The following is a 26,693-nucleotide window of genomic DNA, read 5'->3' on the forward strand; positions in this document are numbered from 1 at the left end:
CCCAGCCTCTTGGCCTTGTGTTCAGGGCCCAATTTTCACTTCCTGTCCTCACTGTTTTCCACCAAGTCTACACTTCTTGGTCCCTCCAGGAAGCCCCCCCTGCCTGCTCCAGGCCACAGTGAGCTCTCTTCTTTGATGCCCACCGACCACGACCACCGACCACCGACCACCGTGGTGTCTCCTGTCTCATGGGTTGGCCTCGGGGCTCCGTATTCAGCCTGGCCCCACCTCCCTCACCTGAGACCCTGCTCTTCTTCCCTCAGCCACTATCCATACCCTTCTCTGCTCCCATTTCTTTCATCTTTTTTAACGTTCACCTCTTCCCCATCCTCTTCGCACCAGAAGAAGAATTTAATGGATATTAAATTATTTTAAACTGACTTTTTTTTTTTTTTTGGTTAAATAGCTTGGTGGTAGTGCTGACTCAGGACCCTCTCACTGTTTAATATTGAATATGCAATTAATAGATAGATGTTTAGGTTTGGCCCTTCCCCACCCCCTTTCCACTGCCGGAAGAATAAAAGAGCTGATTAATCTGGTTTGGGGCAAGTGTCAGGGCAGGAGATATATGGGAGAAAGGAGATGAGGTTAGCAACTTGGAGTCAGAGAGCTATTGCCTCCAAGGCAAGTGAAGGAGAAAGGGGTTTGCGTTTGAGTTCAGTGTGGCCTCGCTGGGCACGGTGTTTCTGACACCGCACTCTGGGCCTGGAGAAAACTGACTGGACTCTGAGCTAGCTGGTCTGCACCCGAGGGGCCCCCTGATCCCCCGCAGGAGCCCCCCCGCCCCGTGGGCCTTTTTCATGCCTCCCAACTTGTTTTCCAGGTGCGGAAACTCCCCTCCTTCAAGGCCAGCTCAGGCGCAGTCTCCTCCAAGCTGTCTGGCTGCCCCCACTTCAGGGGCCCTTTTGCTGGGACTGCGGGTGCCACTTACTGTTCGGGCTACGCTTCCGTGCACCAGAGGTCCCCCCCCCCGGGACAGGGGCTCTCCACCGCATCCTGGCCCTGCTACCTGAATGTGTGTGGCCCGTGAGTCATGGCATGCCTCCCAGAGATGAGAAGTACTGCGTGAGGAGGGACAGTCCTCCCCTTCCCACCAGAGCAAGGATGCCTAGAGCTGGGTATTTGAGGGGCCTCTGGGCGCACAGCAAGCCACAGTCATCGCACGGCCAGGAATGGGGAAGGAGCAAACCGCGGGAACCAGGTAGGTATCTCCTGCCTGGGGCCTTTACACCTGAGCCATTTTTACCTCTCAACTGACCCACCTCCGCTCTCAGGGTCCTTGGGATGGGAAGCTCTCGGAGGGCCAGAGGGAGGTGTGTCAGTGCCTGGGGTCATGGGGCCCCTTTGAGCAGCACCAAGATCCCGCCTGGGCTTGGGGTAGCAGGCGGGTGAGATTTGAGGCCCAAGTCAGGAGGGCCCTTGACATAGAGGCCTTGTGCCCAGGTCAGGGTCCTGCTAGGGTCCAGAGGGCAGCAGCCCCAGCAGGAAGGACCACAGGTCTCAGGGGCAGGCAGGCCACCTGTGGCCACACCAGTTCTCTCGGGACGAGGACCTTGCCTCTGAATTTGCAAGTAGGTTTTGCCTATTTTCCTTTTTGCTCTTAATTTCCTAGAACACTTTTCGTAGGGAGGGAGGATAGGGGAGAGAGAAATTGCACAGTGCCTGTCTAAGCCACGAGGGAAGTGACCAGACCAGGATGGAACCGGGGGTGGACGTGCTTGGCGAAGGGAGCCAGGAGCCCGTGCTGGTGCAGGCTCTGTGGGCAGTGGTGGCAGGCCCTCGCTGGTGGCGGGGACAGAGCCTTCCTCGGGGAGTGGGGCTCTGAGCTTGTGGGGTGTGGCTGTACCCTCCCATTCTGTCTGCTTCCAGACATCTCCCTGTCTGCCTGGATCTATCTCCAGGATCTTGATTGACCTCAGCGGTCCCAAGCCCCCCCAGCGGCCCTTCTCAGGTTTGCCCACTGTGTCCTGCACCTTCCCAGGGCAGGGCCACAATCCACTTCCTCTCTCCCAGCCTGGCACCCTTTCAACTGCTCATTCTCCATCGTAGGGGGGTTTCCTCGGCAACATGGAGGTGCCCACCCCTTCGGGGGTTCCTAAAGGAGGCAGAAGAGTGCCCCAGGACATGCTGCTTGTTTACTTACTGGAAGGAAGGAACCCCACCATCTGGCAGACCCCAATCACTCCTCGCTTCCCTTCACTCTGTCCCCACACCAGTCACTCAGGGCTCCAAAGCCCTGTCCCAGCTCCCAGCAGTGAGGTCCCTAGGGCAGGAGGCAATGGCAGGGAGTCGTGGCATCACTGCAGCAGGGAGACGGAGAGCGAGGGAGGGCTGGGTCAGGGGAGGGGGGCAGAGACAAGTGAGCCCTCACGTGAAGGGGGCTGGCGCAGGCAGCTACTACCTCCTCGGCTCTCGCTGTCCGCTGGCTTCACCTGGATCGGCCGGTTCATCTGCAACAGAGCACAGGGGACAGTGTCAGAGCAGGCCTGGCAGTGAGAGGGCAGACACCCACGCCCAAAGGGACACAGGTGTTCACAGGGACCGAGGCACACGGACCGCACCCACAGACACGCACACCCACGCCACTGCTGTCCCCACGTAGCTGCACCGAGCCCCACCCCTCTCCCCTGGCCCGTGCAGTCCCCAGGGCTCCACTGTTTCAGGAGGCTTTCTCTGGGTTGCATACTCCGTGGTGTCCCCCTCCCAGCTTTGAGCCGCTCTCACTAGCCTGTGACGTTAGAATTGGAGGTGTCCCCATGGCGCAACTCTGGCCAGCCCTGGTTCACTGCAGACAGCTGGCTTTGCCAAAAAGGGCTGGTCTCTGGCCACCCCGTGCCATCTCACAGATGTGGGCTGTGGGCCCCCAGGGTGCTGAGGCTCTGGGCCACCCAGCTCCTGCTTGGAGCTGGGCTCAGGGCTGTGGCTCCTGACCGCCCCTAGGGCTCTCCCCTTGGGGGGTATGTGGAGTGGGCACAGCTCCTCGTCTCCCGTGGTATCTAGGGGCCAGGACGACACCAGGACATGGCCTGACCTCCCAGGCCTCCCGGAAGCCTCTGTGTCTCTCTCTCTCTCAGATCCACTTCAGTGCCTCGATCAGGCCACTAGGGGTCTCTGAACTCCAAGCATCGCCACTCGGCGCTGGTCTTTAATCCTCCTGCTGCTGGAGGCTATGGGGTGGGCAAGCCAGCCCTGAGGCCCCAAGATATTTCAGACAATAAAAACGGGAGGAATCACGCAAATGGAATCCTACTTTATGTCTTTTCCTGTGCTTTCGCTGGTCAAGTACCTCGCTCAACCCTCACTGCATTTTCACTTCTCACACAAACCCACGCTGACAGGCGGATGGGGCAGGGCTGGCACCCCCGTTGGGTAGACGGAGACGCTGAGGCGGAGCTGCCCCATGGCAAGGTGAGCCCAGGGAGCCGAGTCAGCCAGGGCTCTCTCTCCGCCTCTGGCCTGCACCGGGTGACTTTCTGCTGCCAGGTCCCCTCATGTGCAGAGGTTGGAGCAGCCAGTGACAAGCTTCCTCGGGCCTTCTGGTCTAGGATTCGAAGTGAGTTGTGGCTGCGTCAAGACGAGTGGGTGGGGGAGTGTGGGTGCCCGTGACTCAGCAAGGTGAAGACAAGGCCAGGGGAAGGACAGAGCCACCACGAGGAAGGACAGAGAGGCGGGAGGCAGGGCATGGAGCAGAGGAAATGAGACACAGGTGGCCCACGGGGGGCAAGACGGGACTCTGGAGGCCAGCCCACCGAGATGGGGTCGGAGCATCATCGTTCGCCACAAGACCTGGCACCTTATGGAGTTGAGGGAAAAAAGCTACTTTGTACGTAAGCTCCGCTAGAGAGGAGACAGAGGTGTTACAGAAAGCTCCAATCACAGGGAAAAGGAAGAGAGACATGATGAAGTTCTAGGCTTCATTTAGGGTGTCCTGGATCCCCCCCTCCCCATAAACAGCCTCCTTTGCAGATCTTAAGCAAAGGGCACAGAACGCTGAGCAGGGCTTCTGGCTCTGGGGAGATAGGGCTCCAGGAGGGAGCCAGGGTCCTCCTGGTTTCCTGTCCAGTGCTTTCTGGGATTCAGTATCCAACCCTCTTCTAGAATGTCCCTCCTTCCTGGAACACCCCTAAATTAAACAAGGTAAATTAAAGAGGGACAATGGAATCTGCCTGTGTGTGGAGCCTTCCACCTCACGGTGTACCCCACCCCCAGGCGGTCATCCTGTCCTCCATCCTTGGTATGTGGGCATTCGAGAATACTCTGCTCCAGGCTCATGGACTTAGGGCTCATTTCCAGCCCTTCCAGCCCCCCAGCCCCACCCCAGCCCTCCCTGACCTCCTCCAGGACTCAGTGCTTGGCTCCAGTTGGACTGTGGCTTCCTGGCAGCAGGGATCCAGGGGCTCCTCCGGCTTCCCGCCTGCCCGCCTGCCCTCAGCCAGGGGCGAGGCACACGCAGGGTGCTCCACACAGACAGGTGGACTGGAGCTGAACTGGTTCCCGGGGACCTGTGGCTCCCGGGGTCATTTTTCATGTTTTATTATGATCTAGGGATGGTCAGCATCCAGACAGCCTTTGCGGGGCTGTCGAAGAGGTGTCAGTCTTGATGGAGAGATAAAATACAGCCTGGTGCTTTCTTAATTCTCAGCAGAAATAAGGTGTCAGGCTTGGTTGGGAAGATTTCTCAGGTGAAGCAGGTTCTGTACAGATGCCTCGGGCCTGGAGGGAGCTCTTCTCCCTTGGCCAGTGTCTCTCTTCCCTGTTCCAGACTCCGGCCCTGTCCAACCTCACCAAGGCCTGGTTCTGCCCTGAGGAGGGGGAGTGGGCAGTGCGAGCCTGTCCTGGGGAGAGGATGCTGCGCCCCACCGCAGAGATGGCCGGCGAGGAAGGGAGCAGCGAGAGAGGGTGACCGGTAGGACGGTGGGGGGGGCACTGCCGCCTTGTCCTTCTTCTAACTTTGCACCCTCAGACCCTGGCCACACAGAGCCGCCGGCCGCATGGCCCCAAGCTGTCCCTTACAGGTGAACAGCATACTTCAAGGACACTGGAGCCTGCTTCTTGGAGCCTTTCCTCTCCCCTGTCTGTTGTTCTTCTGTCCAGCCACCCCCTCGGTCACTGTATTATCTTTCCAGGAGGGCCTGGGGCTGGGGACTGGGGGCTGGTGGGACCTGGGCTGGGGTGCGGATATCTTCCTTGCTGATTCCCCTTCTGAGGTGTCGTCTGTGTCCTTCTGTGGCCTTCTGCCTGGGTTGTGCCTCCACGTGCCTGCAGAGGGGCGGGGTGGGGGGGGTGGCAACTCAGGGCCTACCCCCCGCCCCCGCCCCGTTGGGAACAGCTTCCTAAATGCACCCTGAAGCTTCTGGGGTCAGTCCTTCAGGGACTAACTCTTTTACTGTGTTTCTGCTTCCAACTTGGGGTTCTGTCACGGGGAGCGAGTGGTTGTGGCCCTGGTTTTGGGGTCCTCCCTGTCCCTACTGCAGCAGAGGGCTGGCGGGTGGCTTTCTCTGCCGGTTCTGCCTCCCCTCCCCCTCCCCATCTCTGCCACTTTTTGCATCAACACATATCCATGCATTAAACAAGACATTCCATTAATTTCTTCATCATCATAACTTAAGCTAGGACATACCCTTTAAATATTCATTCAGCTATGAAAACTGGGCATTAAAATTTTAATAATGTCAAGCTCATTTGAACCAGGCTCCTTGGGGACGATTACGATACAATTAGAATAAATACGATGATTGAGCCGGTCCAAAGGCTTCACCTGTCTGTCCAACGTGGCTCCTCGCGGAAAGAGAGGTCTGTGGCCAGTGAGCAGGCAGAAGGATTGACAGACAGGCCAGCGTGGCTCTTTCTTGACCTCCCCTCCCCTTCTCATAACCCCTCCTTCTAAGGCGCATTCCCCCATCACCTCTACCACCCACAGATGTCTGCCGCCCCCTGTGGGCCAGGGTACAGAAGTATCCCTCCCCCATCTGAGAAGACAGCCTTGATTAACCCCGGACCCAGGGTTCCAGATATGCCTTTCCTTGTCCTGGGCTCAACCGGGACTGGGCTTCTGGGCTGGTTCCTGTGTGAGGGCCGTTTTCCCGTCTGTGTGTCTCCTCTTCCCTGCCCCGCAAGGAGCTCCCTGAGGCTGAAATGAACACCCCACCAGAACAGGGCCAGCGTGCAGAGGGGGCCACCGATCCCTTAGTGCCCAGATGTGTTCTGTCACCAGATCAGGAAGGGACCGACTTCATTCAGCTTCCCCTCTGATGCAATTATCTTCCTGAGAGCTGACATGGAGATTTGGGGACAGGAGCTGAGCCCCTTGGCCCCTTACTGCTTAAGCCAGTATTGGCAAGAGCCCTGGGGACATCCACTCGTGAACTTGCCCTGGCTTCACTTGGGACAGCCCTCGCACCAGCAGGATTCTTAGGGCCCTCCACCTGCCTTCTCAGGCACCTGAGCCCTCTGCTTCACACCAGGCCCCCGGGCAGCTGACCCAGAAATAAAAGGACCTGGAAAGTTCTTTGTCACCCCTCACTGGCCATTCACAACAACAGTTCTCTTCTAAGAAGTCTTTCCTGGTTATCTCTTGGCTCCCTTGGTCACACATGGCCTTGTACTATTTTGTGAGCTCTCTCTGTCTCCTCTTGTGCATGCGTGTGTGCGTGTGTGTGTGTGTGTGTGTGTATTATGTGTGTGTGACAGACTGAAACAGAGAGGCACTTGTTTCTCAAGGAGGAGTAGGGACCCAGTTTCCAACTCACAGATGCCCTAGACCCTAACATAGGACTCAGCTCCCCTGGTGTGTGTGTGTGTGTGTGTGCGCACGCACGCACGCGCATGTTTGAGTAGTACTTGGAGGACATTACAGACATCTTCAAAGAATTCATTTCGGCTGGAGACTGAAAATAAACAAGATAAAGGAGGAAACTGGTATCGTTCCTTCTGCATAGTAGCCTCTCCATAAACGTCATCCTCCATGTTGCTTTCCAGACTGTGACCCAGAAGTACCTTGGAAGGTCTGGACTGACGCCCTGCACAGTGCCGGGGTGGGCAGAGGATGGTTGGGGTGGCAGAGATGACTGTGGCGGCCTATGGGGATGGCCAGGGTGCGCTCCACCCAGTAGCTGAGTCCCCAAGTGTAATTCCAGGGTGGGTGTTCAAACCTCAATGCTGAGTGAGGGTCCTTTCAGGCTCCTTTGGAACGTTTGAGTGCCTGGTGACATCCAGCTTCCCTGCTCCCCGGAGGGGCTCACTTCTCCCCAAGCCATGGTGTAGTGTGGCGATGTCTATTTCTCTCTTGTCTTGTTCACTGAAGGTAGCACTTATCTCTCTCCCTTCCTACCACCTCCTGGGCTTGAGAGGAGCCTGGCTCCTGTTCCTCATCAGTCCCCACTGTTTGTTCTCATCTCCCCAAAGATCTCAGCTATTATGTTGTCTGCCCCCCAGCCCAGAACACATAAGGGTCGTGGGAACAGTGAAGCAATGGACCCTGTGGGCTGGGGCCCACTGGGATACCTGTGCCCCAACCCAGAAACATCACTGCTCTGGGAAGAGAGAGAGAATTTTGCAGTGCTCCTTGTTCAAAAAGCAAGGAGAAAAGCATTGTTAAATCACTAAACTATAAAGTTTTTTCTTTCTTTCTTGGCTTGTCATGGTCTTTTTTATTTGCTGTTTGATGTTGTTTTAAGTAAAAAATATACATATAAATTTTAAATTATTAGCATAGCTCTTACCATTCATCTTTATTTTGTGAGGTGCCAGTTTTAAATGTAAATATCAGAACATTTAGCTCCTATGCAGAATCACCAAAATTACTAGTTTGTTTTTTGTGATTTGTGCCTGGAGGATGCCTTGAGCAGGCCAGGAGAGATAAATGCAAGCCAGATTCAGGAAGGCTAAGGGGGAAGAGAGAGTCCCCTCAGGCACAGAGATCCTCACAGGTACCCAGAGCCCCACCTTGCAACACGGGGCGGGGGTTGGGGGCATCTGAGGACTGCTGGGCTCTCCCTTCCACTGGCCACCCACTGACATGTTGCCACCTAGCCTAGCCTAGGATGGGCCCTTGGAAGTCAAGCAAGGCTTCATCTCCACCCAGGGGCCACCCACTACCTCAACCCAGTAGACAGTCAACCCTAAAGGGTATTGTAAATGTTCTGCCAAGACGTGCTGGACTGGGACAAGACGCTTGCCCTTACTAAGACATGGCCTCTGTTGGCCAACCAGACATGCCACAGTGCTGCCAGCCTGGGGTACCACTAGGTGAGAAGGCCTGACCCACGCCTCCCTTAACCTGCATCCAGCCACTGCTGGCGGGCCCAGAGGGCTGACTGCTGGCTTGTGGTGCCCAGGATGTGCATGGATTGGGCAGATGGTAAGAGGCAGAACTTCCCATGAGCAAGAGACCGCAAGCTCCCCACATATGCTCCTTCATCCCACAGACTTCATTGACTTGAAACATAAGTACAAAGAGAAAATTTTAAGAATTTCAAGATGGCGACTACAGAGTACTAAACCCCAGTGTGACCCATCTGAGCATGGGGCCTACACGCCTGCACGGGCTGTGTGTCCCTGGAGCTACCCCACAGATGATGCCTATCTGGGTCCCCACCCTGAAGTTCTCTCCATCTACCAACTCCAGGCACCAGGTATTCCCTTGACCAGCAGGTGTTCTCAGCATTGCTCCTGTGACAGAAAGATTATGACTCAAAGATTTACCTTTGAAGATAAACCTTGGGCAACTTTGAGAGAATAGACTGAGAATTCTCAGCCTTTGGTATAAAAGGCTGGGGGTGAGGAAACCACCACCTGATATGGACAGAGATGAGAACTCCCATGTGAGATCACGGGGACCTAGGTGGGTGGCTCCCGGGGGACTCTGCCCTCCACCAGGACTTTGCCTTGGCGGCACTTAGCCAATAGGAATTCAATTAATTAATGGATAAATTATTTGTTTAAAGCCCCAGGAAGGCAGATTGTGAGTCACATGCCTGGTGGATTCCCAGGACTGCGTAGTAGGCTTTCAGGAATCTCGGAATAAAAGAATAAGCCTCCGCCCCACAGCTTCCACAGTCTGCCAGTGAGAAGGGATCGCAGGGGAATGGCAGGAGCAATGCACAGTATTTGTAGCTTGTTGTAAATATGTTAATATTTTAATTATCTCTTTAATAGATCACATATGGTTCCTTCCATAGAGTGGGGTTAGAAATTCAAGGAATTCTGTCTGCTGTCGCCATGATGTTCAGACTTAAGAACACCCCAGCACCTAGTGGAGAGGGTAATGCGCCTTCGCTGGAGACCTCTGACCTCCATCTAGTCTCCGAGGCGCACCCTGGCCAGGCCAGCTGGTGGCGCCCCTCCCAGGACGTGGGGGGCCCATCCCAAGGCCACCCACGGTACAGCAGCTCTAGCTGCCCTTTCTGCCTGGCTACCTCCCACGCCTCCCTCAGACTCGGCTTCCCCGTGGGCCTTGCAATCCAAATGAAGTGTTCCTTCAAGCTTCCCATTCTTTCCTTCAATTGCCTTTCCACCGAGTGGCCTGATTATGGACCATTATTGTCCCAAACTCATGGACTTATTTGTTCAACTCTGTCTTCTCTTTGTGAGGGAAGGCCCACCCGCATTTTGTTTTCCTGCTATACGCCCAGAACCCCTCACACGCCCCATCCCCTGGCTTGTTCCCTCTTGCCTCAGCCATGCCCCTGGAACAGGGGTTTCCGGGGCCAGAGGTGGCCACCTGCTGGACAGCTCTATTTCTGGCCCAAAGGCCCTCCCTCCAGCAAAGTGGGGCTGTGGTACCTTTGGATGAGGAAGGGTTTGTTGAAGCCCCGATCCTCCTCGATCCTCATTTAGAGAGACAGTCAGTGAGCACAGACCAGACAGAAGAACCCGGGGTTATTGTTAAAATATGCAAATCCACAGCCCATTGAAATGCAAACCTTCCAGATAAGATTTTTTAATAAATCTGGTTCTGCTCCCACTCCCCGCTCTGCGGAGGCCATCTGATGCTTGTTGGGTCAGGACACAAACTGGCATGTAGGTCCCAGCAGCTCTTCACCCCTCTTCTCATTTAGAACGCCCAGCTAGGAGCAGCCCCTGGGTGGGGCTGGCTGCCAGCCCAGGCCCTCCCTCGGCCTATCCCTCTGTGAAGTATTTGAGGCCACCTCCAGGTCACCCACAGAGCTGCCTTACCCTCTCTCTGTGCTGGTTACAAGCCCCCCCTTCTTTACTGTCACCCTCACCTCCTCTCATACCTGTCTAAGGAGTAGAGTTCTAAGCCCCGCTGCCCCCCCCCCCGGTCAGGGAGACTTCAGTGATTGTGTCCACACAGCCACACCTGTCACTTTTTGAGCCCTCACCTCTGGACTCACTTTGCTGGTGTCACAAGTGGGCCTCAAGGGGATGAAGGGTGGGGGACGAGAAGCAGCACAGACACCTGACAACCTTAAGGACATGGCTGTGACCCAGCCCAGGCCTGGGCCTTTTGGCTCTGGGTCAGGACATGAGAGTATGTGGTCCCGCGTGGGCTACCGTCATGTGCCTGGATGGGGACTGGGAGGCATAGGTGGTGGTGGCAGGCGACAGTTGTCCTGTCTTTCCCAAGCTCCAGACCTTACGCTGATCACATGAGGTGGCTGATGTCCTCCAGTCCTCTCAGAGGCCAAGCGAGCCAGATGAGCAAAGACCAGGGCTGGGCATTCAGGGGCAAAAAGCCTGGGTGGGCTGAGGAGACAGGGTGCCAGCAGGGTGCCAGAGGGTATGAGGAAAAAGTCTGGGGGTGTGAGTGCACAGGCAGTCAGGGAGACTGGGTGTGGCCCCAGGAGGGGCTGAGCTGGTGCTGTGGGCAGTGGTGTCCCCTGTCAGTCTCCAGCAGGGACAACAGAGCCCACTAGCCACATTCAAAAAGAGTAAGTTTGCGGTGGCGTGCTCAGGAAGTGGAGTCTGAGCAGGGATGCCTGCAAAGTGTCTGGTGAATGTGTAGATCGGAGCCAGCCAGCGTTGTCTGGTACCGGGTCCCCTCCCCTCGTGTGGGAGGACAGAAGCCCAGGGCTTATACATAGGATGGATTGGATGGATTGGAGTAAAACTTCCCCAGTTGGGTTTTCATGCTAGGATCCAGACAGTCCCTCAGCCCCGGCCCCAGCCTGGCCTTGCGCGCCTTCCCCTTGGGAGGGGGCGTGGGGGGAGAAGATGGTTGAATCCTAGCGCACCAAGTGGTGGGGGCCGAGGACGGGCTCTCCGGGGAGGGCGGCCTCAGCTGGCTGGCTGCGGCTCCAGGCACGGCAGGGTGGGGAGCTCGGCGCGTGTGCTGAGGAGGCGGGTGGGGCACAGAGCCTCTGTCCCAGCAGCCCCCTTTGCGGGCCGCGCAGCCTCCGTGGTCCAGCCCCACAAACAGGCCCTGGGCAGTTGCTATGCAACAGGCTGTTCTGCTCTGCAGTGCCCAGCGAACAGGCGAACGGCGGGCAGAGGACTGACAGAGCCTATTGGTGGGGCTGCCTGGGGCTGCCCCCCCTTCTCTCTGCTCTCCTCTCTCTCTCCCTCTCCCCTCTCCTTGCTCTCCGCAATCTAAGTTTACGGAATGCTTTCCCCTCACAGGCTGGGCAGGGGGCCAGTTGGCACAAACAAAGGAGGTGCCGCCCCCACCACTGGGGGGGCCATCAAAGAATTTTTCCTTTGGTTTCTAGGAGGGAGGGACTCCCCAGGCAGCTTTTGGGTTTCCCTTGTCCCCGCCCCACTGCGATGGGGCCGGGGTTGGGGCCATCTGTAGGGGTGGATGCTTCTCGGGGCTGAGATGGGTAAGGCAGACAGGGCGGACACAGTGAGAAGTCAGATGAGAAATCGCAGAGATGTGCTAACGTGCCCCTACCCACCAGTCAGGGCTCCCTTGGGTCCACATGGCCAAGGGCAGCCTGTCTCTTTGTTTCTGAGCCCCATCTCTGTCTCACCTGCTCCTACCAGCCAGGGCTGCCTGGCAAGGGTGGGAGGACCCTTGCAGTCCTAATTAAGACCTGCTGCTGTGGAAACCAAGCTTATTAGCCCCTGCAGCCAGGCCAGGCCGGGTCGCTAACCCTCTTCAGAGTTGGGGTGGGGGTGATTTTTGTTTTGTTTTGTTTTTAACGGCAGTGAATAGGTAATTCTGGATGAAACAAACCCTGATTTAGTCTGGAGGCCTGGAGTTCAGTCCTAGCCATCTACTTGCTCATAGGCGATGGGGCAGTTGCTTGACCTCCTAGAGGCCTAGCCCCCCTGATGGTGTGGCAGGATTCATGTGATGGCCCAGGTGAAGCTCTCAACACAGTGCCTGGCATTCAGTAAGTGCTCAATCAACGAACAACAGCTGTCTCCTCTCTCCTTTTCCCTTCCCTTCCTCTCCCCACTCCTCCCCTTCTCCTCCTTTCTTAGTGGGTATTTCCATTATTTTTGAGGGCATACCTAACATTTGCTGTCTTTTCCTTCCCACCTCCTACCCCTTGGGCTCTCTTTTGGACCCTATTGAACTGAAAAGATTGGACAGCCTCCAGGGAAGAGTGGGGACTGGTGGGGAAGGGTGGGACACCATGCTTTCCTGAGGCATCAACACCCTGAGCTCAGGGACTTGTGGCCCCCCTTACCCTCTCAAAGTCTCTCCCCCACCTGCCCCAGGTCTGTCCTCTCTACCTAGCCTACCAGTACTCAAGCCCATTGCTTTATTTATTTATTTTTATTTAAAAATTTTTTTAGTGATCTGCACACCCAACATAGGGCTCGAACTCACGATCCCAAGATCAAAAGTCACATGCTCTTCCAATTGAGCCCCTGGAGCCTATTGCTTTGATGGGTCACTAAGTTTGTTCTTTCATCCATCCATCCATCCCTCCCGCCAACCATCCAGTGCTTACTGAACACCTCTGTGCGCCAGCCCCTGGTCTCTGGCACAAAGACAGCAAAGCAAACCTCAAGGACATGGCCCCTCCCTCCAGAAGCTCGCACAGTATGCAGAAGGGCCTTGCTGAAATGGTGTTTTAGCCCGCCCTTTCCTGTCCCCCAGCTTCGCACCGCACCACATCTTCTGCCCTCAGGGCCGCAGCATAACCGAGTCCCGAAATGCCCAGCCACAGGGCCTCATACTTGGAGGGCACCAGTCACCCATTCACATGGAATTCCCTCCCTCAGCTCGTCAGGAGTTGCTCCCACACTACAGTGGTGGGGGCGGGGGCTCCCTCCTGCAAGGGCTGTCCTAAATCCAAGCTGGTCAGCTCTATGGATTACAGAGGACACGTCTGCAGCCCTAACCCGCCTCCCTTTGTTTCCCCTCACCTACTCCGGTACCAGAGCTCCACCAGGCAAGTTAAGGCCATGTTCCAAGGCTGCCCTCAGCTATGCAGACCTGAGAATTGGTTTCTTCCCCCAAAACATGCTCACGGCCCTCCCTTCACATCTGCTTACTGGCCCTTCCTCTGAGAGCTCACACCTCTCTAGGGCCCTTGTCTGTGGAGTTCTGGGCCTCCCGGGGATCTCTCCCACTGGATCTGATCTCTCCCAGGCCGCAGTGGGACCACCGCCTTCCTGATTTAGACTCAGCCTCTTAAGCTTAGTGGGCAGGACTGGGACGGGGAGTGAGCACCCTGGGCCCTGGAGGCTGGACAGAGACCCTCCCCTGAAATCCAAGGGCCACCTTCCTGTCTGCATTTCCCTTCGGCCTGCCCTGAGTCAGGTGTTGTGACCCTCCCTCCCCACCCACCCCGTCCCAGGAGGTTGCTCTGGGACTGTGGACCACGTTGCCAGGCTGAGTCCCCTCCAGGATCAGGAGAGGAGTTCTGCCTTCCCCACCGCCCTCTCCTGACCTGGGACCCCTCCTCCCCGTCTCACGGGGCTCAGTCAGCTCAGTGCTCAGTCTGAGGCCTGGAAAGTCAGTCCCCAGGCAAGTTAAAGGAGAAAACAAAGCCCACACCAAGTAAATGACAAATCTAGAGGAAATTGCTCTTAATCCCCACACCACAGCCTGATGATGCCGGCCAAGCACAAGCCTGAGTCATCCTAGAAATGGCACCGACATTTGCTTTTTGGAATTTGTTTTGTCTCTGAGCTTTAGATTTAATCATTCTCTCTCTCTCCCTCCCCCTCTCTCTCCCTCTTTCTCCCCCTCCCTCCCTCTGCCCCTTGCTCTCCGTTTTCTAATATGAGGCTGCTCCGCCAGCTCATCCAAGTCTGTTTTCCTGGCATTAATTAACACAGCTCTCCAGCCTCCAACAGGCTAAATGATGAATCAGGTTAAATTCCAGACAACAGCCGCACACCGCCATCAATTAGCCATCTCTGGGGCAGCTTCATTAATAAGCATCGATCATGGCCCTCCTCCTCGAACACGCCAGGGTCTCTGGGTCACAGACGCTGCCCACGAGTGTGTCAGGCTTAGGTGTGAGTGGGATGGTGTGTGTGTGTAAGGGCAGGAGAGCGTGAAGGGGGTGGACAGGTGAACGGGTGTGCAAGAACGTGGATGTGTGAGGGAGGGGGTGACTGGGAGTGTGTGGTACAGGTGTGAGGGGACTTGTGTGTGCGTGTGTGCACATAGGCGTATGCAGTGTGTGGGGCTGACTGTGGGGTGTACATAAGGTGTGTGAGCTGTGTGCTGTGTGAGGTGGGGTGTATGTGGAGCGCAGTGTGTGTAGGGTGGGGGGGTGTGAGATGCGGTCCTGGAGTGTATGGGTTTGCTCTCCGTGCTGGTGCCCCCCCCCAACCTGTCTCCACTGTGCCTTCTGCTTCTCTTCCAAATCCAACACCTGGCTTCCCCCACATGCTGCTGGCCCCTACCCCTCTCCCCTCTCTCCCATCAGAGACTTCACCCATCCCCTTCTCTTCAACTTGCACTCTCCTGGAGGCAATTCCAAACCTCCCGCCACATCCCTACCCTCTTTCCCTGTCACATTCTGTATCCTCTTGCTCCTTCTCCCTTGGCTGTCCCACAGGCACATGTGACCTCCAGCCCAAAGCCTATCACCCTCTGGGGGCTGTCTGGCTTTAGGAATATCATTGCCACCACCAACGGCCAGTCCCACACCCTCCAATACCCTGGAATCCCTCAGGTTGGAATCTGACCCTATTCCAGGCACTACCATCCTCTGCTTGGATTGTCCCCTCATCCTGCCTGGTTCCACATTCTTTGCAGGAAGCAGAACACTTCTGAACCATGAACCGCCTGAGACCCTTTTGGGACTCCCCCGGCCCACAGACTAAAGCCTATCTCCTCCACGGGGTCGAGGTCTCCTCAGTTTCGTGGCCGCCCACGCCCGCGCCTCCCCCTGCATCCAGGTTACCGCCCCTTCAGGCCCCTGGAGGCCTCGCTCAGTGCGGGGCTCCCTGGCAGACTGCGCCCCCTAAAGGCTGCGGCTGTGGCTAACGTTTTTCCTTCCCTTTCCTTTCTGCTGAACGGGTCAGAGAGCTGCCTGCCCGCCCTCCCCGGAGCTGGTGGTCCTAGTCGGCCACCCCTCGTTGGGAATGAGTGCACCGGAGCATTTTCCAAAGCTTGCTTCAAGGGGGGTGGCTGGAGTCACGCTCAGACGCTTGCGTGGGACGGTGTCCCCAGAGAGCCCGTGGGCCCTGGCGTGTGCACGCCCCGGGGGATGCACGTGGCCTCCCCAGGCGGCCACCAGCAGACCATCTCCTTAAAGGTTAATTAAGAATCTGAAGCCGGACGGCATGGTGCGGCCGGTGACGGCGGATGCGGCGTCTCTCCAGACCATTAAACACTAATTAGGTTTGGAAAGTCTATCGAGCTCCCGAGGTCTCGTCAAGGCAGGCGCTGGCCCCCGGGTGCCCTTCGAAATGCCAGAGCTGTCACCCCCGACGGCCCCGCCGCCCCGCCGGCCGGCCCCGCGACCCCAGGCTTCAGGCCGGGTCCCGCTTCATTTCTCTCCATCTCATTGTCTCCCTGGTGCCCTGGCCGCCCCGGCGCCACCCCCCCACCCCCACNTGTCTCCCTCTGCCTGCTGCCTCCGCGGGGAGAAGCAGGGAGCCCCGCGCCCCTGCTTGGATTCTGTCCCCTTCCAAGCCGGCTGAAGGCCTTTCCTGAGCGGTGCCAGCCTCAGAGCGTCCCGGCTGCGCTCTGCCTCCCCCTGACAAAGCGTGGGGGTGTGGGTGGGGGGTGGCTTTAACTTCATTCCCTGCTGCCCAGTTCCACGCATGCAGCCGGGAGATCTGCTCCCGACAGCATTCATTCGTCCCCTCACTCATTCTTTCACTCCCTCTTCGATTTAAACCCTGCCTCATTCTCAGAGGACTCAAGGGGGAAAAGCCCCCTCTGGGGCGCCCTCCGTGACTGCTGCTTTACCCCCTCCCCCCCAGGCCAAGGCAAGAAGTCAGTTGGTCGCTCATTTGCCCATCATCCCCACCCCCATCTTCAGCATAAGCAACTCGTCACAGAGTCGAGGGATTTCCACTCAGTGACAGAATCATGCTCTTGTCTGAATCTACCAGGAAGAAAGACAGACTGCTCCACCCACTCGCCGTCTCCCAGGCCACGGTGCAGAATTTTTGGTTCAGTTCTTCTAGAAAGTTGTGAAGTGGAAATAAGTTTATCTCCAATACACCCTGCCAGGGCTGTCTGTATTCTACCCCCTGTCCTATGTTAATGACAAGCCCACCTGAAAGCCCATCCCTGTGACCATCTCCATCGTCTCTGCCACCACACAATAAACTGAACGGGTTATGGCTTAACTCAAAGGGATACCACTAATGGTGGCATTCTGATCCCAGATGGGCAAGGCTGTAGGGGGAATGTTTTGGGTGAGGTGGAGCCTTTTCCCAGCAGCTCGCACCACATGGAATGGGCGGCCCTCTATGGCCCTTCTACACCAGGCCCTGTGATGGCATGTGAAGAGCACAGCTGGCTCTGCCGTGACTAGCTGTGTGACCTTAACTCAGTCACTTGACCTCTCTGTGCCCCAGTTTCAGGGACTTAAAAATGCAGGAGAGAATGATCTATCTTTACAGGGCAGTGTTGTGAGCAGGACAAGCCGTGTGGGCAATAGTGCCCGAGACCTGCCTTGACATAGGTTAATTTGCTTCCTTCCATCTTCCTCTTTGGACAGTGTCCCTCTCCTCCACTCCTTTGAGGAAGGCTAGGAAAAGAGATGAGTAGTGTCTTACCATTTGGGCCCATCCACTCACCCTGGCCCCAGCCCCCCAGTCCCCAACATCCTCTGATAGGCAGGGCTGAAGTGGGCCTGTGGGCACAGAAGGCTCAGCCCAATTGTACAAGCACAGAGTATTATGATTGCATTGATTTCCATCATAAATCATATTTCCTATCTTCTGCCTCTCTCTCCCACGTGCCCCAAGTTAAGCCTTGGTATTTTCTTTAGCTGCTGCCACTGTCGAGACTGGAGATGATATTAGGATAATGATGATAAATTTTACCCTGCCGCCAAGCCACTACCTCCGTGTGGGGAGGGGGAGTGTTTGTCCTCTAAATGGATCCCTTTACTCTGTCTGCTGGGCGTGGGGAGAGTGCTCATCTGAGCTTGGCTGTGGGGGTCCTTGCAACTGGACACATGGACACGTGTGCTCGTGCATACAGTCGTGTGTGCAAGGGCCTGGAAGTCTTCTTCTCAGTCTGTATTTTGTGCGGACACACGGTTGTGCTCATGCCAGTGAATGAACACATGGTAGCAAGCAGGAGTTGAGAAGGTTGAGGGGAGAAAGACTGTGCTGAGCTTCCCAAGGCACAGCCACTCCCGGCCCTGGCGCACATTTCCTACAAACCCCAGGCTCGGGAGACATAGTCAGCGCCCAGGCTGGGGCACCCATTCTGACCTCACAAATGCCTCATCTGCTTGGAGGGTGAAGCTGATTTACAGCTCTCTGAGCTCTCGGGTTTGCGCCTCTGCCAGTGAGAGGGGCTCAGCACCGGCTGAGCTGGGGTCCCTCAAGCGAGTGACAGAGAGAGTGGGGACCCAGGTGCAGCATGACAGCATTTCTCACGGGACTCTGGGCTGTGCTCCATGGGTGGGGGGAGAGTCCCAGAGAATTGAGGACCAGGAAGAGGATTCAGCAGGGAGGGGTCTTGTGGGTGATCATTCATTCATTCACTGGCTCATTCATTCATGCATCCATTCAGCAAGTACTGAGCTGAGTGTCCTCTCCTGTCCCCTAGTCCCACAGGCCTGAGAATGAACCCCAGCAGTAAGTGTCCCCCACATTTTACACCAGGGCCTGCCATATAGAGATCCTTGGGCAGAGGTCTGTCAGGTTTTCTCAGACACAGGATGAGAATACCCGTTTGGACTCACATTTTAGGGGGGTGTCTGGACAAGCTACTTTATAGGAGGAGGTTAGAGCAGGGTGGGGACATCACACTCTCTCCAAAGGGCTGGTAAGCAGTGGGTTGAGAGTATATGGTTTTCACCCGGCTCCAGGAGTCAGCATGTGGCAAGACTGTCTCCCACTCCAACAAGGGCCCAGGCCACCTGTCCCGTGGGGTGTGAGCTCCCGCAGACCCCGGGGCTGCCGTCTGTGCGCATGCTCAGTTGGACCCAACAATCATTTAGGTTCCTTCTGCCTAGGATTGTCTGATGACGAGAGAAAGTGCTACGAGGAGCCAGAGACGCTAAGGTTTCCAGCACAGCTCTGCCACTTAATGGCTGTGTGACCTTAAACAGGTTGCTTGACTTTCCTCAGTTTCCTCATCCATAGAAAGGGAAGTGATAACTCCTACGAGTCAGAGTTGTTATGAGTGTTAAATGATATTCACACGAAGCTGCCAACAATACTTGCCTCCCGCAGGCACTTGTTTCCTAGTTTCTCTAATGGATTCCTGAGGCCACTGGGATCAAGACCTCCTCCAGCAGGAAGTCTGCCCTGATTAATCTCACACCTCTGACTGATCTGGGTTTCTCTGCCAGGAGGCAGGCATTCCCTTTGTTTGTGGTCTATGTGTAAATGCATGTCCACGGACTTCATGGTTGTGGTGCTCAGTGTGTGTGTGTGTGTGTGTGTCCCAGACTCTGAGGATGGAGGGACATTTCTCCTCCTCCAGCTCCCTCTACCTAGAACCCTGAAGCCATCCCTCCTTATTCTGTCCTGAGAAGGCTGTGGCCATTTTGCACCCATACAGGAATTTGGACAGTGTGTGCACACGCACACACACCCAGACACAGATACAGGGGTACATGGCAACCTCTCTACTTCCTCCCAGGTCCTCGTGCTCCCTGCCAGCAGTCCTGGAGGACCCTCAAATATGGCAACCTTCTCTGAGTAGTCTTAGCTTGGAGAGAGCAGGGCTGGCCCCCCGACTGGCAGCCTTCACCTCTCATAGAATAGCCGACCCTACATTTTGCTTTCTGTTGTGGGGAAATGTCCCTGCCTGACAGGGTTGGGAGACCTCTGGGAGGCAGTGCAGAGAAGGAGTGAGGAGTGAGCCCCTGTGCTGCCCCTCGATCTGCACTCTGCCCACCCTCCATCTCAGACTGGAAAGGGTGCCCCCAGGGCCTCTGTTCTCTTGTCCTCAGAGAGCACAGGCCAGAGTCCAGAGGAGGGAGGCTGGAGTCCCTGCAGCCAGCATCTGGTCTTGTGAGCCTGGGCAGGTTAACCTCTCTGAACCTCAGTGCCTCCATCTGGGAAATATGGGAGGAAGAAATAGCTAGTGTTTGAGCTGCTGTAGGTAAAGATGTGTTGTGAGCCTCATGGGACAAAACCCATGCAAAAGATTGTGTTTCATTTGACCAGTTTTACTATCTTATTAGGAAGTCCCTTGGGTGGTAATGTGATAGATTACAGGATGGGCCCCAGCGTCCTCCCCCCATGTGGTGCCCAGGGCATTTGTGTGTTGGCGTGAGCACACACACCGGCGGGACTTGCTTGTGGAGCCACCCGAGTTCTCACAAGGAGGAGTCCCTGAAAACACGTGAGCAGCAGCTAGACAGGCGAGCCTGAAATGGCACAGGATGACCACAGGAGAGAAAGAACGGTGTGCTGAAAACAGACCAAGAGCAAGTGGAGACACAGAGAAGATGTGCACTGTTATGTCTGTGCTGGCCTACGAATAGTGCTCTCCACCCTTATTTCTGAAACTGTATTTGGTGAGAAGAGGTAAAAAGAAGTGGGAATGGGAATGGCTGTGTTTGTGTCCATGTGTAACTGCTGGAGTTTTGCTGTGAGGCCCTGTGTGCATTTGGGTTGAGGCCATTGTGTCATGACCGGCCATTGATGATTCTGTGTGTGTGAGGACCAGGGATGTCACTTCTGGGTGTGACATCCCAAAGGCTCCAAGAAGCGTGAAACCTCAGAGGGTGCAGTGCTCCATAGAACCACCAGATGGCGCCCGTGGGGCAGTCTATGGGTCTGAGCTGCGGGTTTTCTGTGGGCTTTGTGTTCAGCCTCTAGGCCTGCCCCTGCCCACGGTGGGTAGGGAACTTGTGTGTACCTGAGGGGTCAGGAAGGAATCGCCTGCCTGCCGGGCACCTGCACATGAACACAGGGTGGCCAGTTTGTGCACATGGCATCTTCCTCCTTGCCATGACCACCTGGAGATGGCCCGTACTGCAGGCCCTGTGAACCCCGGCCTTCCAGGATTAAGTGTGAGGACAAGCTGACCCTGTCCAGCCTCCCCACTCCCCCCACTCTCACCTTTCCCTCCTGCCAGGCTGCCCTTCACTGTGGCGTGTCCCTCCTCCCCTCCTTTACCCAGGCTGTACCCTTTGCTGAGAATGGGCTCTCTCCAGCCAAGCTCCTACCCATTCTTCAAAGACTTCAGTCTAAGACGCTCCTTCTGCAGGAAGCCCATCAGATCTCCCCAGCATCGGCCCATTTCCCCCACAACCCCCTTGGTGCTCTTTCTCTGACCACCCACTGCCTAGGTCTGTGTGTTGGGCCCACACTCTTTAGCCACTGCCTGCTCCCTATGGTTCTTTCCTGAATCTCCCTGAAAGGCTGAGTCCTGCAAAGGCAGGGTGGTGCCCAGGACAGGGCGGGCACTCAGAATAAATGCCAGGTGAAAACCAGATCATTGGGGAGCACATTTCCAACCTTGCCTGCTCCCACAGGGCCGCAGGGAGTGGGTGCCAAGGACAGGCTGTAGGACTACACCCAGCAAACAGCCTCTGAGGCAGAGGACAAAAGACCACCTGGAGAGATGACGGGCTGGGGCTGAGCCCTGGGGTACTGCGGGGCAGATGCAAGGGGCCTGGGGACAAAGAGGTAATGGGGACCACAGTGACTCCTGGGGGGCTGTTTTTAGACCCACTGGTGGGCTATCCAGGGTCCAGGCAGGTATAGGAAGGAGGCGCCATTCTGGCTGCTGCAGGAGGAACGACAGGTGGAGATGGGGCAAACCCGTCCTTGCGGAGACAGAGACGTGGAGAGCCTCTGGTGTGAGGCATGAGAGTCCTCTCCCTTGGAGTTCACAGGAGCCACTCTCACCATGTGCATCACGGCTTTCCGGAGTCTCCACTGTGTCCTGCCATCCCCGCACTAACCCCGTGTTGTCCGCTGGCACAGGGCTCTTGGAGGCATGCAGGTGCTCGTGAGCCTGTAGACATGTGCGGTCACCATCCCTGCTGGACAGATGAGGGACATGTGGCTGGAGCGGGGGACTCATCCCCCTGGCCCCGCCGGCGAGGGGCCCTGAGGCCTCCTGGATTTCATCCCCAGGGATGCACATGGTGTCGTGTCCCCCTTTCTGCAGCCACTGAAATGGGAGTGTGCCCTCCCTGATTCCATCCGTGCCCACAGCTCACTAGAAACCATCCTGTTTGTCCGGAGTCACACAAGCCCCTGTGGGCAGGATGTAGGACCCCGAGAAGGGGAAAATTCCAGCAAGAAGGTGGAGGGGAGCCATGAAGAGCAAGCCCCTCAGGAGACCCAGGTGTCTCTGTCTCTGTGGGATTGGAGTCCCAGGACTGACCGCACCCCTTCCCCAAATGGAAACTGCAAGAAAACAAGGAGGTTGCTTTTCTTTCTTTCTCTTTTTTTTTTTTTTTAAAGATTTTATTTATTTGACAGAGAGAGAGACAGCCAGCGAAAGAGGGAACACAAGCAGGGGGAGTGGGAGAGGAAGAAGCAGGCTCCCAGAGGAGGAGCCCGATGTGGGGCTTGATCCCAGAATGGCGGGATCACACCCTGAGCTGAAGGCAGACACTTAACGACTGAGCCACCCAGGCGCCCCAGGGAGGTTGCTTTTCATTTACCTTAATTGTTCTGCAGAAGATCCTAAAGGGGAGATAAAGGGGGGGGGGCAGCCGGAGAGAGATGAAGTCAAGAGAGAGAGGGACAGGACAGAGAAAGAAAGAGGGAGAGGGAGATGCCAGGACAGAGCAAAGAAAGGATTTGACCTGGAGGGCCCGCCACAGGCAGCCTCTCTGGGAACCAGGTGGGGGCAGTGAAGTGGGGTGGGGGTCATGGCCTCCCCCGAGACATGGCTGCAGCAGCCAGCCCATGGCAGCTGCTCCCCAGATGTCTAGATTAACCAAATGCTTGGGTCTGGGGGAGGAGGGGTTTCTTGCTCTGTGGAGTGGTGGCCTGGGGGACTCTCTAGGAGGACTCCCTTGGGAACAGCTGGCTCCTGGGAAGCTGAAGGGGAGGAAACTGCACGGTGGGACCCCCCCCTCCCGCAAGCACCTGCCTTTGTGGCAGACATCCTGCTGCTCCAGGCTGAAGGATAAATGGAAAGAGGCCCTAAGGAGGGAGGGGACCCCTGAGACAGAAATGCAGGTAGCCCACCCTGAGGCTCCCTGCACCTCTCTGGCACCTGGAGACCCACGGTCACCGCCACTCACCCAGCTGCCTTCCTAAGTGCTAAGGTGGCTGAAGATGGGCTCTGCCACTCCCAGCATGTGCCTGACCGCTGCACCCCCAGGAGTTTTGTCCCAGTTCCTGGAGTGGCAGCTGGGCAGGTTACACACATTTAATTAGTAGTAATTAAAAAGCTGATTCCTCCAAATGGTGCCTTCCTGGGGAGAGACACGCTGTGCCTGTCCTCCTGGCTTACCCTGGAGGCCATCTCTGGGGTGTGGAGTGGGGATGTCCCACAGTCACCTCCTATGTATGGTGGGGTACGAGGGGCTCCCCTCCAGTCCAGAACAGCGCCCACGTCTCCAGGTGGCCCGCCCAGTGCCCGATACCACACCATGACTGCATGACGCTGTCGGGTGAGTCACAGACCCCCTTCTTCAGGTTCCCTTCTGAGTGCACACCCCTTTGGAAGGTGACACCCTCCGAACGTGGTAAGTCAGAAGGAAAGCACCTCTGTAGGGAGGCCCAGGGAAGAGAGGGCTCTGGGCCCTTAGGGAGGAGGCAGATGGACCCAGAGTGAAAACCAGGTGTGCCAGAGCTGCCAATTTCATAACTAGCAACCTGGGATGACTAGCTGGGGTCATCATGGGACTGAGTTAAAGGGAGCACCTCCCCTGATGGATGGTCCAGCCTGGGACTGGGGGTGCATGTCATGGATCCAAGCCAACTGTATATGAATGATGACAGGCTGTGAAAGGCTTGCAGAGGCAGGAACAGAGAAAATGGTGTGTGTGCAGGGGGCTGCCCAGTTACGTTAGGGCAGCAGGAGAAGGCATCCCTGAGGATGTGACACCGAGGGTATGCTCAGGGAGCCAGGGGGCAGGGAAAGGTGGGGAGGGCCCTTGGGGCAATGGGAGCTGCTTGTGCAAAAGCCCTGGGGTGGGAATGAGGTTGGATGGATGGGGTAGAGGGGACAGGAGTGAGGAGTTTCAGGAAGGCTGGGGTGGCTGTGGGGGGCAGAGCAGGCTTGGGCTGGGCTGGGGAGGGACCCCGGGACCCCACCCCAGTGAGTCCTTATTACAGCAGCCCTAGGGAGTCATGGATGGCCTTGAAGAAGGCAGCACCTGGCCTGAGCTGCGAGGACCCAGTGGAGGGAAGGAGGGGAGAAGGCGAAGGGGGATGGGAGTGGTGTGGGTGGGTGAGAGGTAGTCTGGAGATGGAGAGGTTCCACGAGGTGGGGCAAAGCCCGAGGAAGAAGTTCCCAACCACAGCATGAGGCTCTGAAGGAGATCTCAGGGGCTCTCCAGGCTGCCTGCCCGATGCCCGGAACTACACAGAAAGATACAGGCTCTGAGGCAGCTCAGGGAAGAGAAGGGGAGCCCCCAAACACTAGGGTGTGCACCAGACTCTCCAAAGTCCCCCTGCCACCCCACCCTTCCTGGCCAAGTGGGCCGGTGACAGCGGCCACGCAGAGAAGATTTATCCCCGGCCTCACATGGGAGATGCTGATGTTCTGCTGTGCTCATCAATCAGGGGCCGCGATGCCAATTATTCATTTATTAATAAGGGGTCTGGGAGAGCCTCCCCTCCCTGCGCCAGCCTCGCCGTGCCTGACTCTCTGCTGTTATCCTGGAAAGCATCCTGGAGCGAATCTCCCTTCCCCCTCCAGCTCCAGGCGGGTCCCACTCATCCACACAAAGCTCGGAGGCAGCTGCGTACCCTCTGCTGAAGGTTCCTGCTGGCCCTGCCCGACCTCACTCTCACCGGAGCACTGTGGTGGTGGGGGGGCTCCTCGGCCCTCCACCTATCCTCCACCTGCTTGGGCTCCCTGGCTCCCCTGGGAGAGAGGTTCAACAGGAAGTGTGAGGAGCCAGCAGACTGGTGTCACTGAGGATCTGGGGGGCGTGCGTGTAGGGGTCCGGCTCCGGGATGGGGTGGAGTGGAGGAGCTGGCGGGGCCTGGGAACGGAAGGGAGGGCTTCTTGGAGGGAGAAGGAGGGCAGGGAGCAGAGTCTGGTCTGTTTGCTGAGGCCTCTGGCCTGCAGGGCAGCAGCAGGAGATGGTTCTGGGTCCTCAGTGGGGGTTCAGGCCAGGTGGGGGCCTCCCCGAGGGCTCCCTTTGTCCCTTCTTCCAGCTGATTCTAATGCCCCCACTCAGGGGCCAATCGGCTGGCTCAGGGGTGCTGGGAGAGGCTGATGTCTGGGCGTGGTAGAGCGTGGGTGCCCAAGGTTGGCCATGACGCTCCTGCCCCAGCCTGGCCTCCAGACCTCCCACCCCATTCCTGCCCCTGCCCCTGTGCCCTGGACCCCCATGTCCTTCTCTGCCTCTGTCTACCACTGCCTCTGGCTCCCCCTTCTCTCCTCTGAACAGCTGTGCAGCGAGAGCACGGAAATCTGCTGCCATCTGCCCCCTCTCAGGTTGTTTCCGCACCCGCTAACCAGGGCCAAGCCACCTCCGCCTGGGCAAGGAAGGACTCAGATGAGACCACAAAGGACCAGCCCCCTGAAACATCAAAAACTGTCCCATGCCAGGTCCCTGCCAGCTCACCCTGACTTCTCTATATTCCACCTTCTTTTCTCCACTGAGCCCCTGCTCATGCTCACTAGGGGTGCACCCTCCCAGGCGCCAGGGCCATGGGCCACGGCAGCCCTATTTCTGTCATCTCCCCCCATGCTCCCCACCCCACCCAAGCCTCGGGGTCATGGGGCCCAGGCTATATCTCCCCTTTCCCACCTGCCTGCGTCTGCAGCTCACAGGATGGACGGAGACCTTCAGAAGTCCTGGGCAAAATTCCTTGCTCCTCGCCTTGTCCTTTGGAACTCTCTCAGCAGACAAAACGGTCCAGGGTCCTTCCTCATTTCCCTCTTTCTTCATTCCTGTCTGCCCCTCCCTTTGCTTTTCTTCTTCAAGGAAGCTGTACCATCACACCCCTACTGAGGTAAGGCCCAGGCCCTCCCTCTGCAGCTGGAAGAGATCAGGGTGGTCACTCAGGGCTGCCTGGCTGTGGGCGGAGGCATCTGTGTTAACCGTCCCAGAGGAGACCCGGGTGGGGCTGGGGGGTGCACTTTGGGAAAGCCGCCCCTGCCAGGCTCGTCTTGTGGACCAGCGCATGTCTCCCGCCGCTGGCATGGCAAGGAAATAATGTGGTGTGAAGTGTGTCTGCGGCATGTGAAGAGAGCCCTGGAGAAGAGCCCTGTGTCATTGTGGGGTTACGAGAAGAAGAACAGAGATGCTAGGCGTGGTCAGAAGGTAACATGCTTCATGGAAACCAAGTCAGAAAACTCAAGAGACAACAAGTGAGGTCTGCACTGCTTGATTTCCTGAGATGAGTCTTGCCCTCCATTCCTGAACCTGAGTCAAGGAGAGGGACGGTCCTGTCCCTCCTCTTGGGGGGGGGGTGTCTATGTAGGATCTAACAGGAGCAGGATCGAGGTGGTGGAGAAACCAGGACAAGGTCAGAGGGCCCAGGTGGCCTGTCAGTGCGGAGATGGGGTTGCCTATGGGGGCTGGGTCCTCTCTATGGCAGGTGTACGGAGGAAGGAGGCAAGCAGTGGAGGACCCACAGCTTAGGTTGAAGCAGGAGAGATTCCAGTAGAGGCCCAAGGAGGAATTCCTCTTTTATCCAAAGATGTACCCATGCACTGCACAAGCACGTTTTGACCATGCACGTGGACCAGCCCCTGTGTAAACACCACGCATGCACCTGGAATAAGACAGACCCTGCCTGTAAGTGAATAACACAGGCAGGGACGCTGAGGCCAAGACCGAGGCTTGGGCTGGCCCCCGCAGGGCCATGAAACAGCAAGCAACCAAGGACCTGCTTGAGGGCGGCTGGGACAGTTGATTCCTGAAGGACACAAGGCAGTTTGCCAGGAGTGCAGGGCTGGGAAGGGCATTTGGGCAGAGGGACAGCAGATGCAGAGGCTCAGAGACAGAAATCATGTGTGTGTGGACTGGAGGGTGGGAGGCTGCACAGAGAAGGGGGGATTGCTGCCCAGAGATCAC

The 26,693-nt window shown here is 56.9% G+C and overlaps 1 protein-coding gene across 22 annotated transcripts in view; it reads right to left on the minus strand.

The window, feature by feature from the left end:
- The window catches only part of CELF4 (CUGBP Elav-like family member 4), a 281,790-nt gene that overhangs the window by 57,710 nt on the left and 197,387 nt on the right, over positions 1-26,693 (minus strand). For 12 of the 22 annotated variants that reach the window (XM_034642657.1, XM_034642656.1, XM_034642655.1 and 9 more), the window contains exon 3: positions 2,372-2,450. In XM_034642657.1, coding sequence (XP_034498548.1) covers positions 2,372-2,450 — 79 coding nt within the window. The remainder of the gene's footprint in view (positions 1-2,371; positions 2,451-26,693) is intronic. The other 10 variants (XM_034642660.1, XM_034642659.1, XM_034642658.1 and 7 more) reach the window with 1 other exon arrangement.

The sequence above is a fragment of the Ailuropoda melanoleuca genome, chromosome 14 (assembly GCF_002007445.2).
Source record: "Ailuropoda melanoleuca isolate Jingjing chromosome 14, ASM200744v2, whole genome shotgun sequence".
In the NCBI taxonomy this organism is placed as follows: domain Eukaryota; kingdom Metazoa; phylum Chordata; class Mammalia; order Carnivora; family Ursidae; genus Ailuropoda; species Ailuropoda melanoleuca.